The sequence below is a fragment of the Protomyctophum bolini genome, assembly GCF_963924005.1.
Source record: "Protomyctophum bolini genome assembly, chromosome: 24".
In the NCBI taxonomy this organism is placed as follows: Eukaryota; Metazoa; Chordata; class Actinopteri; order Myctophiformes; family Myctophidae; genus Protomyctophum; species Protomyctophum bolini.
The window spans coordinates 7,359,114-7,377,122 of record NC_137885.1 but is presented as its reverse complement, the minus strand read 5'-3'; the positions used below and the strand labels follow the sequence as shown (position 1 = coordinate 7,377,122).

General features: G+C 44.0%; 2 protein-coding genes across 2 annotated transcripts in view; both read left to right on the top strand.

Annotated features, from left to right (window-relative positions):
• Positions 1-18,009, top strand: part of LOC308311504 (plakophilin-4-like) — a gene marked incomplete at its 5' end in the record, with an annotated part of 79,307 nt that overhangs the window by 41,178 nt on the left and 20,120 nt on the right. The window contains 5 exons of the mRNA XM_080758198.1: positions 5,705-5,875; positions 7,858-8,074; positions 8,834-8,966; positions 11,060-11,273; positions 15,419-15,605. Of these exons, the coding sequence (XP_080614324.1) occupies positions 5,705-5,875; positions 7,858-8,074; positions 8,834-8,966; positions 11,060-11,273; positions 15,419-15,605 (922 nt within the window). The remainder of the gene's footprint in view (positions 1-5,704; positions 5,876-7,857; positions 8,075-8,833; positions 8,967-11,059; positions 11,274-15,418; positions 15,606-18,009) is intronic.
• Positions 12,773-13,240, top strand: LOC308311521 (eukaryotic translation initiation factor 5A-1-like; the record flags this gene model as incomplete). The annotated part of the gene is made up of 1 exon (XM_080758242.1): positions 12,773-13,240. One exon carries the CDS (start codon positions 12,773-12,775, stop codon positions 13,238-13,240), a length of 468 nt encoding a protein of 155 aa, XP_080614368.1.

Sequence of the window (18,009 nt, the reverse complement as noted above, 5' to 3'; positions counted from 1 at the left end):
TTACATTTGGGGATGGTTTCCTCACAGTGAAAGGAAAACTGGGTGTTTTTTTTTATACAGTGTAGCCTAGACTCTCCAGGTCAGCGCTTTTAATGAGATTTACAGAGACGTGTTTTTGTGCAAATTGATCAAAGATGACACGGTGGCGGTGGTGTCAGGCTCTGCTAGCTACCGCCGCTATTGAGTTTCAAGTCAAAACAACGGAACACAAAGCATTACTTGATATCGATTAAGCGGGTCTCAGAGTTTGTTTAAGGACAAAAAAAAGACAATAGCAACTGTCAGTGGAGGACAAGGATTGAAATTTACTTGGTAACACTGTACTTAAAGGTCGGGGTCTATAATGAATTATAATCACATTTATAATGCATTACAATGCACTCATTATAATTATGCCCAACAACTTATAACAAGGTTCATGAAGTAAAAAATCCCGCAAATCGTTACACACTATCTCTATAGTCAAGTGTTCAAGACGGATCTGTCCGATATTTCATATTCCATCCTAATTGGCTAACATTTGCTTTCAAAGTTTGCAGGATTGGCCCGTTTTGAACAAAAAGCCTCAAATCATGAACGCAGCGTGCAATTTACGTGAACTCTTTCACAGACTTTCCTACTAGGCCGAGGAATATATCCCACCCACCAACAGGTGGATTTTTGCAAAATACGTTTTTGGAACAAAATGCCTCAAATAATCCAATTTCCATCCAAGGCGTATAAGAAATGGCACCCTTTCCACATTGGCCTATTATAGCGCCACCAGGAGGCCACAACCTGACCTGCCCTGGTGGAGACCTGTGCCCCGAGGGGCAATTTTTCTAGTTATTATTGTTATTTTTTACAATGAGTAATTATGGCCCATTAGTCACAATTATTGTCAGGGATTATTATATAAACATTTTCGAATGTTTCCATCTACTGCAAATTAAACATACTGTAATGGATTGTTTTTGCGCTACTAAATGCTTCAACAATTATAACTGGTGGAAACTAATTTAAATTTACAGTATAGGCATGTCTCAGACAGAAACAAAAGGATTGGTTTTCGATATGAACTCAAGGTTTCCAAGAGTGAAACTACTGTTGCATTCGGGGGACTCACTGGGTACACTATTGTTCTATTGTTCTATAATACTGTATCCAGTATGCAAGTCATCTTCCAGTACATGCTGTCTTCTATAGATCTCTATTGTGGTTGTGGACACTGGAGTCTGGAGAACAACCAAACATAGATTTTTTCAACCAGGCACAGACAGCTACCAGCGTTCTAATCAGGCACAGAGGGATCATCCTGTGTCCTCCAGATGTGTGATGTCAGTGGCGTGCACAGATATTTAGAGGGGCAGGTGCTCAAGTGAAGAAAAAAAAAGGGCACCTTGTGCAGCGCATTTTGGGGCGGGAACCCATTTTGGTGCTTTAGCTATTGAAAAATAGCAGATCTACAAGCTCATAGCACGCCACCGAGTGGCGTAGCTTGTAGGTCTGCTATTTTCTTTTTTATCGAAGAACCACTGACATAGAAACATAGCTTTAGATTGTGGGGGCCTAAATAATATAGTAGAAGCGTTTATATCGAGAATTGATCAATGTCACCATGGTCCACACACTACAAAAAAGAAAACTTTTTTTTTTTTTTTTTTTTTTTTTTTTAAGAACACATTGCCAAATGGGCAGGGGGTGCTCTAGCACACCCTAGTGTCTATCTGTGCACGCCACTGTGTGATGTTATTGTCCCCGTTCACGGGAGGCATGAGTGCTAACCCTACTCATTCCTGTTTTTGACATTGATTTCTCCAGGGGTTGGTTTCGCTGCCTGAGCCCTTCACAGTCACACTGGAAATCTGGATCCCCGCCCCAGGGGTTTCTAAAGTTCAGGAGGCGCCCTCTATACATTCTAGAGAGAATTGGGCTGACTAATAGTATACCGTATAGCCTACTGCAGCCTTGACCCTGACTTTCACAGTCTGAACCAAAAAAGGTCTCAGATTTAAAGGTAGAGTAAGTGATTTCACTTAATTCAAATATCACTTATTTTTTTGTTTTGTTGTGATAATCCTCCCTACTATAGAGTGTGCTGACCATATAATGAGTTCCTCCCTGTCCCCAGTTAACCCCTGGGGGTCAAAAAACCTTAGGTTTCATTTTTGGTTCTCTATCCTGATTGGATGAAAGGCTGGGTCCCAAGGCAAAAACGAAACCTAAGGTTTTTTGAGTAAAATCACTTACTCTACCTTTAAGAACAGGCAAAGTGGGCAAAATACTGTACCTGTGGGGGCCTATGGAGCAAATAAAGGCCACCCGAGGCGAGGGCTCATTGCAGTTTGTCTGAAGAATGTTTCATGTGTCTGTGTGGTTGCTTTAGGCAACACACTAATATGGCTCTCGGTCCGATAATATATTTTTGCCGGCAAAGTGAACCTGCTTTTTGTTAACTTTTGCAGAAAAGTTAAGCTTTTCATCACGCTTCACACGACAATCACAATAATATTAATGGTAAGATGGAATTATCAGTTCCCTGTGGGTTCCTCGCGACTCGTGTCTGACCACACTTCCCAGAATTGCACCTTTCTAGTTTATTTGTGTATTTATTTATTAATTTATATTATATTATAATGATATAATTTGACTATAGAGCCGTACAGCACCTTCTGCATAGTGCTTTCTGATGGCACATGGCAGGTCCCTATAGTCTGGGGGGGGACACAGTTGCAGTTACATTCATTCACACCTGGTAGCTGCCCAGTAAAACCACAATAGGGACTTCATAAGCAACGACGCTTTTCAGGACGGCTCCGCTCGGCGAAGGTACAGCTGCGTAGCAGTCAAAATCGTTAAGCAAACAGCCGGTTCCAACCGCCTTTTGGTTTAGACCAGTCATTAGTCCTACAACCTATCTCAAACCCTAACCCTATAACCCCCCACGGGGCAGCACACCTAAACCTAACCTTCAAGCGCAAATAACATGCATTTTGAAACTGCTTTTAATATTTAATATCATATTGTCTATGTCCCTCAAAGTTATTTCTAATGGTTTGAGCCTCAATCACCACTCTGATGTAACCAGGCCTTGTCATTTCTTTCTGGACTTTGAAAGCAGTTTTAGCTGCAGTACCACAATGTCCTGAGGTGGTGTGGGTGCTGATATGCAGATTATTTAATATTTGAGTCATTATAATACTGATGCTAGATAACACCAGGCTTGTTTCCATTCCGTGCCAGCTTGGAAAATCAACAATGGTGGACAGTGGAAATGCAAATTTGAAACTGAAGACTGAAGAAGTTGGAAATATACAAAGTAGTGTGACATTGATGACATCACGATGAGACCAAAATCAGTTGAGCTGTTCCTGAGAGCAATTTCCATTAAAGCACCTGATATGATATGAAAGCCTGATTCTTCAAAATTGGTTATTTGTGGGGATATAAAACACATATGGGATCCCCAAAAACACAAAAGAAATGGAAAAAGTTGAATTTTATATGTTATAGGTCCTTTAACCCATGTCTAACCAATGACTAGTCTAAACTAAAGTATGCATCCCGGTCCCCATCCCATGGTGACAGCATGTGTCAAACCTAAACAGATAAAAAAAAGAACCCCCCCGTCGCGTGTCAGATAACTTGCTTCTTACATGCGCTGGACATGATCAGCAGTGGAAAGAGGAAGGTGCTGGAGCAAATTTGTGTTCTTCTAGTTTTAATAAACATGTGGTTATTATGTGGAATTAGTGTTATTTCTTCATTCAGAGCATGCCAACACATTACACTGTCACGATATCAGTCTGTTGCACACTTTTATTATGTAGTGTTGCCCTAGTGTTTCCTGTTCTGCCTAGTTGTGTTTGCCTGTCTTGTCTCACCTCCCTGTGATTACTAGTTTTCTCCACCTGTGTCCTGTTAGTCTCCCAGCCAATCCCAGTGTTGATTGTTTGTTCTGTTCACCTGTGTATTGTGATCCCTGTGTCTACTTAAACCCTCAGTCCCTTGTGTTCCCTGCTTGATTATAGTTTATGTTATGGTGTTCTGTCCAGTGTTTTCAGTGTAATAAATACCTTGCATATGATCTGCTCTACTCCTGCCTGTCTGTTCTACATTTGGGTTCTACATCTTGAGTCGCGCCTTGACCATAAAATGGACCCAGCAGAACAGAGACTTTTCCAGCAAAAGGTGGATGAATTTGACACTGTTGTTGTGACGTGCCTCATCAGAAGAGAGAGAGAGGTGATGGAGCAATCGGTGGAAATGTATGACCATTTAACATGGTTATGGCATGGCGTCGTATAGACACTATACGTGGAAGTGTAGGTTCTGCCGTAGTAGGAACGGCTGCGACGGCGAGCAGGTTTATCTATCGAGCACTGGTCCATTTTGGTTGCCGGAGAGGATTGCCGTAGCCGTCGTTGCTTAACCCATTCTGACCCGAGATCAGATTCATACGAGGTTTCCACTGGACACACACTGGTCTGATGAACCCATTCTGACCTGAGATCAGATTCTAAAAAAATGTCAGTCATTTTTCAAAAAATAGCAGACCTACAAGCTCGTAGCGCGCCACTCGGTGGCGCGCTATGAGCTTGTAGATCTGCTATTTTTCAATAGCTAAAGCATAACATGATGCTGACACCAAAATGGGTTCCCGGTCAGAATGGGTTAAAGTCCCTAATATTATATGTTTGCTCCTCCAGACAACATAACGTTACAGGGACCTTTGTTGTTGTTGTTGTTTTGTAATGGAAGGAAAGCCATCAATCATATTGATCAGTAGATTAGACTTCTGCTTATTATGGGAGACTATAGTCCCGACTCCCTTGTAATGGGGGCAAGGCTCCCAGTTTTGACAAAGAAAAGCCTGGCTGGCCCAAAGCTGTGTCACTTTGAAAACAAGTTGTTTTCAGTTGCCATTAACACAGCATTCAGTTCTGTCGCTCAAGGTGAAAGCTCAGCTTGCGTTGAATATGTTGTCTGTCTGTGTCTCTCTCTCTCTCTCTCTCACACTGAATTGTAATAGAATTTAATAAAACGTGGAGTCAGGGGCGTCATTTGGGGTCCCATGGGGGATGGCAATTGCAACCCCTCCAAGTGTTCATATTTAACCTGAATTTCAGTTTATGGATATTTTCATCAACGACAAGGTTGTATAATGCATCTCAATCCATCTACAGACCATGTGACGTGTGTCAAATGCTATAGATGTTTCCTTGTCTGCAGCCATACATTATAACCACTTTAAAAAATATATATACATAAATCTTTATCCCACTATTTTGCAACCCATTTTCTCACCCAATGTCAATTATCTCATGTAATCCTGGGCGCTACACTTCCTCTGCCAACCTGGGGGGGGGGGGGGGGGGGGGCAGCGGACTGACCTCATGCTTCCTTCTATGCATGAGGAGTCCAAGCTGCTTTTTTTTTGTCACCTGACAGGGGAGAGTTTCCCCGGCCGGACGTATAGCGCGTGAAAGGAACACGTTTTTTTTCCCCGACCTGTTTTTCCCCTCCATCAGGTATACCTCCAGGGCCAGGGGGGGGGGGTATTTTTTATATAACCACTTTAATCCCGGCTATCCCTATAGTTCGAGGGCATGATATTATAAGCTTAATTGTTCATCACCTATTTATTATTAATTAAATGTCGCTTCTGGCGTGGGTTCTATAGTTCCTAAAGTCCGTTCCCATGTTCCTGTGTGTCCACCCCCAGGCCTCCACAGTTCGTACGCCAGCCACCCCGGTCAGTTGGACCCCGAGCTGCGCGACACGCTGTCCCCCGACTGTCACATGACCCCCGTGTTCGACGACCACTCCTTCCACAGCCCGCTGTACCACAGCCCCTCCCACGACCCGCAGAGCACCCTCTACAGGACAAGCACAGGTACTGCTACACAGAGCACCCTCTCTCTCTATACGACAAGCACAGGCACAGAGCACACAGCGTACATTGTTCAAGATTCCCTGCATAACTCAGTGGTTCTCAAAAGAGGGGGGTCCGGGCACACCCTATGGGGTCCTTGGTGGAGGTTCTTTTCCCCCTTTTCTCCTCGATATAATGGCAATTATTTAATCCCTACACTAATTTCCTGTGCTGTTTTACTCCCTGCTGACCGGTGCCGCCGCCCCAGCCAGCCCATTGGTTTACATGCAATAGAGCACCGAAGTCTGGTAGAGGGCGCAAATCTACGGGTTCATGTACTTTTTATTTGCATTGTAATCCCCATAGGGGGGATTTAATTAGATCGCCTCATATAAGAACTGTGCTTGAAAAATAAACATGTCATCCCGGGCCGTTTCACTCATGGATATGAACAATTAACTGACTGAGAGAAAACGCTATTGTTATACTGCTGAATTAGTTACATTTTCGCCAAAAAACAGTCGGAGACAGCTTGTTTATTTTCGGACCACAATGCTTATATGAAACGATTTTTCAGATGAGCCCCATGTTATTCTCCATAAATGACGTAAGTGCTTGTGGGCAGCCAACATTTTAAACGCTACTCAAACTCATTTTAAAGCCCTATGTTTTACTTGGGTTAACGGTATATTTGAAAAGTTGATGTACACACATTTTCAACATGTGAGCCTATAGATCTGTTATTTTTTTCAAATGTTTCATTTTATTTAAATTTTTGAAATCTTCTCTTATCCTTAGCCAAATATCAACTCGGGGATCCTTGACATAAAACGAATTGACTACGACTGCTACACTATAATGGAAACGGTTCTGTACACTTTATTCATGATTGATGCTTATTCATGATGATGAAAAAATTATGAAAAAAAACACAACCCAGCTGAATTTTATAATAATACTTTAGCTCTCTCTCTCCTCCAATAAACATTTATACACTTTTTCCAGTTCTATTTTAGCTTAGTGACCTCATATTGTACAGCAGTAAACCCATATGACAACTGTGCTATTATTAATGTTCACTTGTTTAATATTAATATGGACATAAGTGCATAACATTGTTTGATTTCTCAGGAATGTATAGTTGCCTTCTTGCCTCTCACATTCATCCCCCCTTTCAGCAAACCTCTTCAGTAGAATTCGAAGCGTTTTAAGTCTCAAAAGACCCCATTTTTAGATTGAGAGACCCCAGGTATGGTCCCCTAACTTTAGACCGGGAAACGTGCAGAATGTAGCAAGTAATTTCCGTGTAACATTAATTTCAGTAATCCTCTTGGTGGTTGTTAGAACTCCGATTCCCAGGATTCAGTTTGAAACCAAACCACGGAAGTGCTGCTCCAAAGCGAAAGCAGGGCCTTTGGCGCTCAGGGTATTTTGCCCTGAGTAAAAACAACATTATGGTGGTTGCTGCTTGCTTTTAACACTTTGAACCACACAAATAAATACATTTCAGAGCATGGTTTATTTTGTCGCGATTGTCGCCGCTGACACTCCCCGTGAATAAAACAGTGTTTAGAGAAGTTGTCAAAAAACACAATTATGACCAATATATCAAAAATAACTTTTCCTTAACCATGTTGAACACTTAAATATCTATCTAAAAATAGCCGACCCACAAACTTGTAGAGTGTAAATGTTCCTCCCAGAATATGAATGCTGCTCGGGGTTCAAGTGGTTAATTGAAAAGGATACATTGTGTGACGTTAACCCATTTTGGGCAGGAACGCGTTTTGGTGTTAGCATTATGTTATGCTTTAGCTATTGAAAAATAGCAGATCTACAAGCTCATACGAGCTTGTAGGTCTGCTATTTTTTGAAAAATCATGAAAATATTCATTTCAGAAAACTGGAGGATTTAGAAGATTTTTTTGGGGGGCTTTTATGAGTTAAACATCTTTCTTTCATGTTGTCAATGTGACTGTTTATGTGACTGTTCCTGTGCTCAGGTTTAGAAACCCTCCCGCGGGCTACCAGCCATTGTGGCACCCTGCCGTACCAAAGAAGCAGCAGCTACGGGCTGAGCTCCGCAGCGCTGTACACCGACTCCTACAGGGTCTCCCAGCAGGGGCTGTCGGCGGACCCCCTCTACCCCCGACACTCTGGACTGGTGGACAGGATGGCCACACGCTCACCCTCCATAGACAGCATGCACAAAGACCCCAGGTATGGAGGCACGCACGCACGCACGCACGCACACACACAAACACACAAACACAGTCCCCACTTATAAACCCATATTCTGGATCTACAAGCTCACAGTGATGCGCTTGTAGATTCATGGCTACTTTTGCCCGGAGAGGTTTTGTAGTAGACGGAAAAAAGTGGTCCGTTTTAACTCAAGTCCAGTTCTCAAAGACTACAGAGGTTATGTGTTTTGTTTTTTCGTTTTTTTTTTTCATTTTGAACCCTATAACCCTAAAGCTGGTACAATATCCCATGCATTGCACTGTTCATATTTTGCAGAACACCAATTTCTTCTGATAGATAAAAAAATTGTTCAATGTCATTGTTGTTAGTATAGTACCCCCTGGTCAGAAAAGCACAGGCTGGAACTCCCGTCCTGATCACTCAATCACAGTTTAGCCACGCCCCCCCCCCAGCGAGTGAACCGCTCACTCATTCTCTCTATACTGCTTCAAATGACTTTCTCCACACCTGCATTTGGCCACGCGAGACGAGCAACACATGCACTCCTCTCGACGCCTCTCGGTTCTTGACCAACTTGTCTGTCTGTCTGTCTGTCTGTCTGTCTGTCTGTCTGTCTGTCTGTCTGTCTGTCTGTCTGTCTGTCTCTCTCTCTCTCTGTCTCTCTCTGTCTCTCTCTCTCTCTCTCTCTCTCTCTCTCTCTCTCTCTCTCTCTCTCTCTCTCTCTCTCTCTCTCTCTCTCTCTCTCTCTCTCTCTCTCCCTCCCCTCTCTCCCAGGGAGTTTGCGTGGCGTGACCCGGAGCTTCCGGAGGTGATCCACATGCTCCAGCATCACTTCCCGTCGGTCCAGGCCAACGCCGCTGCGTACCTCCAGCACCTCTGTTACGGAGACAACAGGGTCAAGGTGGAGGTGAGGTGGCTCTCATCCGCTGCATGGCGCTGGTTCTTGACCCATTCATTAAGACCTGAGAGACCAGATTCTATCAAAATGTCTTCTGTTTTCTGAAAAAAACCTATGTTTCTGTGTCAGTGGTTCTCAAACTATTTCATGCCGAGGACCCCAAAGATTATATGTATTTGGCCACTGACCCCCCCAATGCCCCCATCTGAATATATGTTGTTCCAGGACCGGGACCTCACAAAAGCATAGATTTGAGTTAAAAAACGTCTGCTGTGAAAGAATACTATATTCAAAGATTTGCACACCATTTTCATGATTTAAAAAAAGCTCTCCAATCTACAAGCTATATGAGCTTGTAGATCTGCTATTTTTCAATAGCTATAAAGCATAACATAATGGTTCAAAGCTAAAGGTGACACAGATGCATTCCGTGTCATAATGGCCCAGAATTGTGCATCTGAAGTTCTGAACGCAAGCCCGATCCCATCCGATGCGAGCATTTCTTTTATATTTCCCCGGGTCTCTCCCGCAGGGCTCAGCTCTGTGGTGGGCTAGTGCCAATAAAGTGCCTGCTTTTTCCGGCTGTCTAGTGTCTATTTTTAGAAGTGGAGGACAGAGGAATGCACGCACACGCAGCATAAGAAGCATTATCCACGTGCAGCGATGTGAGAAGATTGTGTGCACACAAAAACATTCAATGAAATAAACAGGAATAGAATTAAGATATAATAAATCACATCAATAAATATGAATGGCAAATTTGCATGATGGAACAAGGGTGGGGGAAAACAAAGGCTGTTTTGTTTTATTTTAAATGTATAAACTAATACAAACGGCTTCACGATTCTCATTTATTTACGGTGCTTTGCTTATTTATTATTAGCCTGCAAATCTTGTATTAGTCCGCTCATAAGCTCTTCGGATGGCGAGGTAAATCGGATGAATCGGTAAACTATGTACAAAAATATAAGATGTTTTACATTTATTCAAATAATAGTTTTGGATCATTTCCCCTTGCCCCCCTGCGTTGGCTTTTGGCTCATAATTAAAAAAAAGTCATGATGCAGCTGTCCCATTGGTTGCTGCCGGTCATGGTCGGACATCGCAACAGTTCAGCTCCGTCAATGCAATGCAGCGGGACACTCAATGCATCGTTTTTTCACATAATAATGGAAGGAGATATTTTCCGGACCTTTCTGCCCGATGGGGCTTTGTTGTGAGCACCGGGCAGCGAATCTTACGCAGTTTGGTAGGGAATAAGACCATTGTCCAGTCAAGGCAGCAACATTTGATGGTGTTTTTATTTTGCTTCTCCAGACAGACATCGTACAGTCAAAAGGTGCTCTCCCTATAGCTGCTGGTAAAAAACCATGGACCTTCCCAGTGCTCACTGACTACCTGTGTGCTCACTTAATTAAATAGCCTCAGCTGTGCCCCCAGAACTGCCCATCACCTTCAAAACAAAAGCATTAGCTGCAACAGAAATAATGGCTGTAAACAAACCAATTAAAGGACCACTTCACCACTTTTCAACCTATCTTCATATAATAGGTCCTCACTAATAATCATGAAAAAATGCCGCAATTTTTTTCTACTCTGTCTGTGTCTCATACGAAGGCTGTGGGCAGTTCAGAAACCGTCTTCCAGTGACATCATCGATGGGGAATACAAGCTAATAGAAACTGCAGGCTTTCTAGTCCTGAAAAGTTGCAATGCGAAAATGGAAGCCATCGTTCTCACGATAATGAAAATCGAAACATTTTTGTAAAGAAATCTTGATTAAAAAAATATCTGCCTAATGATGATGTCACTGGAGGACGGTTTCTAAACTGCCCACAGCCCTCCTATGAGACACAGACTGAGTAGAAAAAAATCGTGCCATTTTATCATGATTATTAGTGAGGACCTATTATATGAAGATAGGTTGAAAAGTGGTGAAGTGGTCCTTTAAGCAAAGCAACTAAAAAACTAAAAATAAGAAATGCATTACATATATAACAGAAATACTGAAATAGAAAATGACTGAATACAGCTCCCACACACGTGTTAATTAATGTACTCTACTTCCTGTGAAATCTCGTCCTAACGCTAATCCCTTGCAGGTGTGTCACCTGGGTGGCATCCAGCACCTGGTGGACCTGCTGGACCACAAGGTGACCGAGGTGCAGAAGAGCGCGTGCGGGGCCCTCAGGAACCTGGTCTACGGCAAGGCCACCGACGACAACAAGGTGGCGCTGCGGAACTGCGGCGGAGTGCCGGCCCTGCTGCGCCTCCTGAGGAAGACCACGGACAACGAAGTGCGCGAACTGGTCACTGGTACGTTTTTCCGGTCACTGGTATACAGTATATTCCACTTTTTGAGTGGTGCAACCACTCCTACAACCAGCAATGTCCGTGTACCTGTTTGTGTACCTGTTTGTTTGTGTACGTCAATGAGTCACGAGTGGTGTGCGCATGCGTGGAATTGGAACGACAGAAGTATGTGACATGGCTGCCACCCATGCCGGACGCAAATACAACTTCTGACTGTCTAGGTTCGCTAAAGAAGGAAAGGCCGAGCCAAAATAATAATGAAAAAATAGTTCTCAGTGACGCGGATTGATATCCATAATAAAGCTAATCTGACGGAGCAGAAAGAGAGAGAGAGAGAGAGAGAGAGAGAGAGAGAGAGAGAGAGGAGGGGGGGGGGAGAGAGGGGAGTTGCACCACTCGGTTCACACAGGTGTGATTTTTTGATACAAAAGGACCGGGGCTATATATATGCACAAAGAATAACTCTTCCTAGTTTCCCGGGGCACATCCCTACTTCCAAATGGACCCATAAATGGGTTCATTTGGGTCCCACTCGAGGACACTCTGAGACCCACTGGGTCTCAGAGTGTTTCCAGTGACACAATAGCAACACCCTGACTCTGTTGGAGCAGAGACTTCATTAGTAGCACCGGTAACACCTGTGAAGGAAGTAGGGAAGTAGGGCCCAAGTTATTTTCCAAAATGGTGTGTGTGTGTGTGTGTATAGAGCCCAATGTCGTGGGGAGCTCGGGTAAAGTGACTGCCCGACATGGTGGATTCCAGGGGTTTGATTTGTACTAGTGAGTCCTTACCCGTTCTGAATATATGAACAGCAAAACGATGTGCAGTGTGGGTAATCTTATCTAATAGTTTAGCGATCGCTCGCCCGCTGTCTATTGCGAGCAAAATAGGCAGCGGGCGAAAAACAACTCAAGTTACGCGGAAAAGTGTGTCCCAGTATTAATCTGTGCCCGTCCCGACTGGAGACCCGGAAGCCATCCCAACATGCATTCTAAGGAAGTACTCGGACGGACGGACTGACTGACAGACTCACAGACAGCGACCGAAGGACGGTGGTGCCACTTCCTCCCGATGGGGGCTCCTCACTGGAGGGGGGGGGCAGTAGGGTACAACAGCAGTGGCTGCTGTGTTGCGCTAGGATGTCCAGAGCTTGTCTACTGGGGACTGGGGTTGCTATGGTGATCACCAGGTTACCATATAAGGGATATGATCATATGGACTCACCTCCTCTTCCGGATTGGTCAACCTCTGCGTGACGTTTGTGCCACTGTCCCAATAATATATGCGTATATATAAAGTGTTCGAGTGCACAGTATAGCTTATTGTATCGTTCTTTCCGTTACCTTTTTATCTAACGTGTTGTTATTCTGTATACTTGTGATATGGATTCCCCTGAGTATTAAAGACTGATAAAGATTGAATTTGAATTGAATTGATAGCTGGTATTTCAGAGAGTCTCGGTGCTCAGATCGGTTCCGTATACGAGGGTCGTCGCCACCACCATGTCGGACACCGACATTGACTTTGCGTCCGGGGACGCCGGCGCCTCGGCCACCTACCCCATGCAGTGCTCCGGCCTGCGCAAGAACGGCCACGTGGTGATGAAGGGGCGCCCCTGCAAGATCGTGGAGATGTCCACCTCCAAGCCCGGCAAGCACGGCCACGCCAAGGTCAACATCGTCGGCATCGACATCTTCACCAACCGGAAGTACGAGGACATCTGCCCCGCCTCCCACAACGTGGACTGCCCGCACATCAAGCGCACGGACTACCAGCTGTGCGACATCGTCGACAATTTCATGTCCCTGATGGCCGACAACGGAGTCGTCAGGGAAGACCTGCAGGTTCCCGAGGGCGACCTGGGCAGGGAGATCCTGTCGAAGTTCGCGGCGTCGGATGACTTTTCGGTCGTCGTGCTGGCCGCCATGGGAGACGAGTGCGCCATAGCCATCAAGTCTACGAACAAGTAGGAAGAAGCTCGCTTGCCCACGTGCAACAATCACTATAGCCTGGAAACCAGATACATTTGCACAAAAAAAAAAAAAAAATGAATGCCCCTCGGCAGATTTGGTCCGGCCCCAAAGTTGGGGGCACCAATCGGGGATGAATATGATGTTGATATGAATATATTGGTGGCAGGGCTATCACTGGGGGCATTTTTTTTTTTTTTTTGTCACACGTTGAAGTTTGGTCACCAACTCACCGCCATTCACCGCCATTTTCCCATAGAGCTCACTGCCAGTTACGTCTTTTGGAGGGGCGCTAGCCCCTCCTATGTCCAGCGTGCAAACACAAACATTTGACACAAGTATGTAAACGCAAGCATTGAAGACAAAAGTGTGTAAACACAAACATTGAAGACAAAAGTGACGACGCAAATTGTAATTGATCAGAATGAGATGATGTACGGTACAGTAAGATGACGTGTGATGATAAGAGCGCCCCTCACTTCACGCAGATGTGATTTTTGATTTGATTTTTTGATTGACTCCAGCTTTTGCTGTGTGCAACCCACATTTTGTACTGATGTAAGACGATGTACGATATGAGAGCGCCCCTCACTTCACACGTGTGTGATTTTTTTTTTTACACTAGTAACCTACGAGCCACCGTTCAGGCCCCAGTGAAGCGAGGAACAAGGAAACCATTCGCTTTCCTTCACTTGGTAGAGAATATTTTAGAACCTCTATCTCTCTTGCATGTATATCCTTCCACTATAGCACCAACCACGATTCAATTTTCAACGGGGCTAACTACTGAACAGATGGATGGATTTAGACACCGTGTTTATGCAGCGAAAGGCTCTCCTTAGGGATGCGATCATAGTGAAGACGAATATTCTGTGACTGTACTAAAAAGGCACAGAATAAAACATTCATGTAAAGTGTGGGGGCCTCACTCCTTTAAATGTACTGTATGTTATTGTGTAGACGGAACCAGTCACATTGTGTTTATATCGAGTACATGATTTCTCACGTCATCAGACACTGGGCTGCCATATGACACAATTTCAAAAGTCATGTTTCTGCGTGCGGTTATAGGGACAGGGTTAGTAATGTAGCGAGTTGGAATGGCGGGCTAGCTGGGCTAGCGCCCCCTCAAAAAAGCGTGGCATGAGGGCTATTTTCGCCACCTCTCTGCCATCATCGGGACAAAGATGTTTGTATTTTTGGGGGCGAAAGGTATCAGGACAACAGCGTCAGAGCGTTTGACAGCTTCTGTCTGAACACGGCCTCTGCGCAGCTTCCAGACGGATGTTGGAATCATTCCGCCTTTGCCTACAACGAGGAGCTGTGCATATTTGGTGTCATGCACATAGGAACCTGAATGCCAAAGACCTTCTCCTGGAAGAAGGTTAAGCCAAAGGGGATGTCCTAGTAGTCCGATGACACTATGTAAGCTAGCTGGACTCTCATACAAACTCAGGTGCGAATTGGAAGCCATTGACAAAAGTAACATGATTGTGCTCAATACCAGCCTGCTCACAAAAAAATAATAAAATAATACAGTGAATTAAAAAGACGGTGTGTAATCAGGACCACAATGTAAAAAAGCCTATGGCTTTTTTGTGATTTAGCCTTTTAATTTTTTTTGTTAATAAAATGATCAATCAATCATCAATCAATCACTGTCTCCAGCAGTGGTGTAAAGTAACAAAAAATAATAATACAAATAATTCAGCTTGTAGATTTTTTAAATATCTTTTTATGTTTTTAAACTTTTTATATTTGAAAACTTTAAGTGCATTTCGATACCAGCACTTTTACACTTTTACTCGAGTACATTTTTGAATTGCCCGTATACTTTTACTTGTAACAGAGCACTTCTACATTGCAGTGTTGATACCCATTCTGAACCGGAACCCATTTTGGTGTTAGCATCATGTTATGCTTTATCTATTGAAAAATAGCAGATCTACAAGCTCATAGCGCGCCACCGAGTGGCGCGCTACGAGCTTGCAGGTCTGCTATTTTAAAAAAATCGAAGAACGACTGACATTTTTAGAATCTGATCTCAGGTCAGAATGGGTTCATCAGACCAGTGTGTGTCCAGTGGAAACCTCGTATAAATCTGATCTCAGGTCAGAATGGGTTCAATAAATGTTTAAAAAAAGACCCACCGCCGTCCGTCTGTCTGTCTCTCCACAGGCGTGCTGTGGAACCTGTCGTCGTGCGACGCCGTGAAGATGACCATCATCCGCGACGCGCTGACCACGCTCTGCAACACGGTGGTCATCCCGCACTCAGGCTGGAGCACGGCGCCGCACCGCGACGAGCACGTCAAGCTCAAGTTCCACTCGTCCTTGCTGCTGAGAAACACCACCGGCTGCCTCAGGTGAGTGTGTGTGTGTGTGTGTGTGTGTGTGTGTGACTCTGTGTGCATTCCCGTTTGTTCCTGTTGTTTTATGGACAATTACTTAATTTGTCAGGAACACCTCAGTATTTGGACCCGTATGCAGAAATCCAGGCAACAACGACTTGCACTCAAGCACTTTTATTTGTAACTTAGAAACCCTCCCAGGGCATACATAACATATTACAGTCCCACTCTTGGGAAACAAATAGTTATAATAGAGCAACCTAACCAATAACACAGAGTCCCTAATATACCTCCATGCTCATTAACAAAAGTCTCTTCAGCTTAGAAGCGCAGGTGGACACAGTCTCACAATCAGCCGGGGGAAGGGCCATTAAGGCTGACCAAAGTGCTGTACACCAAGAGAAAAACAAGTAACTATACACATTGTAGTGTGTATACAACTATACACACTATGCACAATATACAATCTCAGTTCACAGAAATATCACATATTGCTCAACACATCATGGTTAAACCCAAAGAGTAATGGCAGCAAATACAATTAAGTAAGTGCATCAAATACAATAAAAGTGAGTGCATCAGGTATAAGGCAGTAAAAAAAAGGATCCAGCCAATTTCCAAAGAAGGATTCAAAGGCCTGGGAGAACAGGTCAGAGGTGAGGTTTTAAGTCTGCTTTTAAAGGTGTCTAGGGAGGGTGCAGATCTGATAATTAGCGGTATAGGATGTTCCACAGATTTGGAGCGGCGACTGAAAAGGCTCGGTTACCTTTTGATTTGACCACCGAAACGGTGCTTAGTAAAAAAAACAGAGACTTGTGTTTATAGGTGAGGGGTGAATCGCAATAACCACCGCGGCTTGGCGCCTTGCAATGATGAAAATAATGTGGTTGGGGTTAGGGATGGGTTAGGATTAGACTAATATCACTGCGTAGATATTAGTCTGGAATCTTTGCGTGGAACCTGCATTTCCAAGGGAAGAATAAAAAATATGCCTCCGAGTCCGGTGATAAATCCACCCCACATTTGCATGCATACTGGGCCCATATTGGTGCCCCACAACGACTCGACCGAGCAGGGCCAGAACAAATCGGCCAAGAAGGGCTATTATTATAAGTTATGCCTGATATATGCGTAGTTGTGAGCCAAATAGCAGATCTACAGGCGATCAGAAAAGTTTTTTGGGTTGATATTAAAATAATAATAATAATAATAATAATAATGGCATTCATATAATTGCCGACCTAAAAGTTGATGTCCCCACAAGTATAGCAATACTGTGTGTGTGTGTGCGTGCGTGCCTGTGTCGTGTTTTTTGTGAAGAATGAAACGTTAGTTTATTTTTCCCCCTCACTCGCGTAAGCTGGATGCGAGCCGACAAAACAAACAAACAGACGCGTTCACTGTGTTGACAGCGTCGCGTGTTGCCATGTGTGTGTGTGTGTGTGGCGACTCCAGGGAGACGGAAAACAAACACATCATTTATGTTTATGAAGTGCAGTAAGTAGGTCAGAGTGGCTTACTGTTGGTATCAGCCGAGCAGGGCGCTATATTTTTACTATATTTTTACTTTTATTTTTTACTTTTTGGGGGGAAATTGATGCCCTATACTTCATCATACGAGTAGTGTAAAGTACCATACAAAGCATCGTTGAAAACAAAGCTCACTAAGTGAGGAGCAACTGTGTACTTTAAGTTGTCGTGTAGGGGTCTGCAACCTTCTGGAAACGAAGTGCCATGTTTTTAGACAGCTATGTGTGTCCGTCTGTCCGTCCATCCCTGGCTGGGTCTGTCTGTCCGTTCGAGCATGAAATTGTGTTTGGTTGGTTTTCACCACCATGTGTTACTGTTGCGCAGCCTAACACACACACACGCGCACGCACGCACGCACACATTAACTGTATCTATGATGATTTGGGGTGTTACAGTACAGTACAGTACTGTCATTTCTCAACCATTTCGGACGCAGGGCGGCTCGCCGGCACTGGGCCGGCCCTCTGGGTCTGGAACTTGTAACATTGTTATAATGATCATTAGACTCAGAGCAATAACCCAGGCCGCGCAGTCAGCGCTCAGAGTTTTAGTGAATGTAGAATGATGTGCAGGATGTAATTTACATAGAAATATGAGGGATTTCATTTATTTGACTATACATTTCTTTTTAAATAGTTTATTATAAACCTTAAAATCCTCTCTCACACTTATGGCAGTGTACCAGTGAATGATTACCTTCCGTTGTGCCAAAGGTTGCCTACCCCTGTCCTAAGGCATTCTCACATACAGTAAACAGTACTACCCCTGCCATAAGGCATTATCGCATACAGTATACAGTACTACCCCTGTCATAAGGCATTCTCACATACAGTATACAGTACTACCCCTGTCATAAGGCATTCTCACATACAGTACAGTTACAGTACTA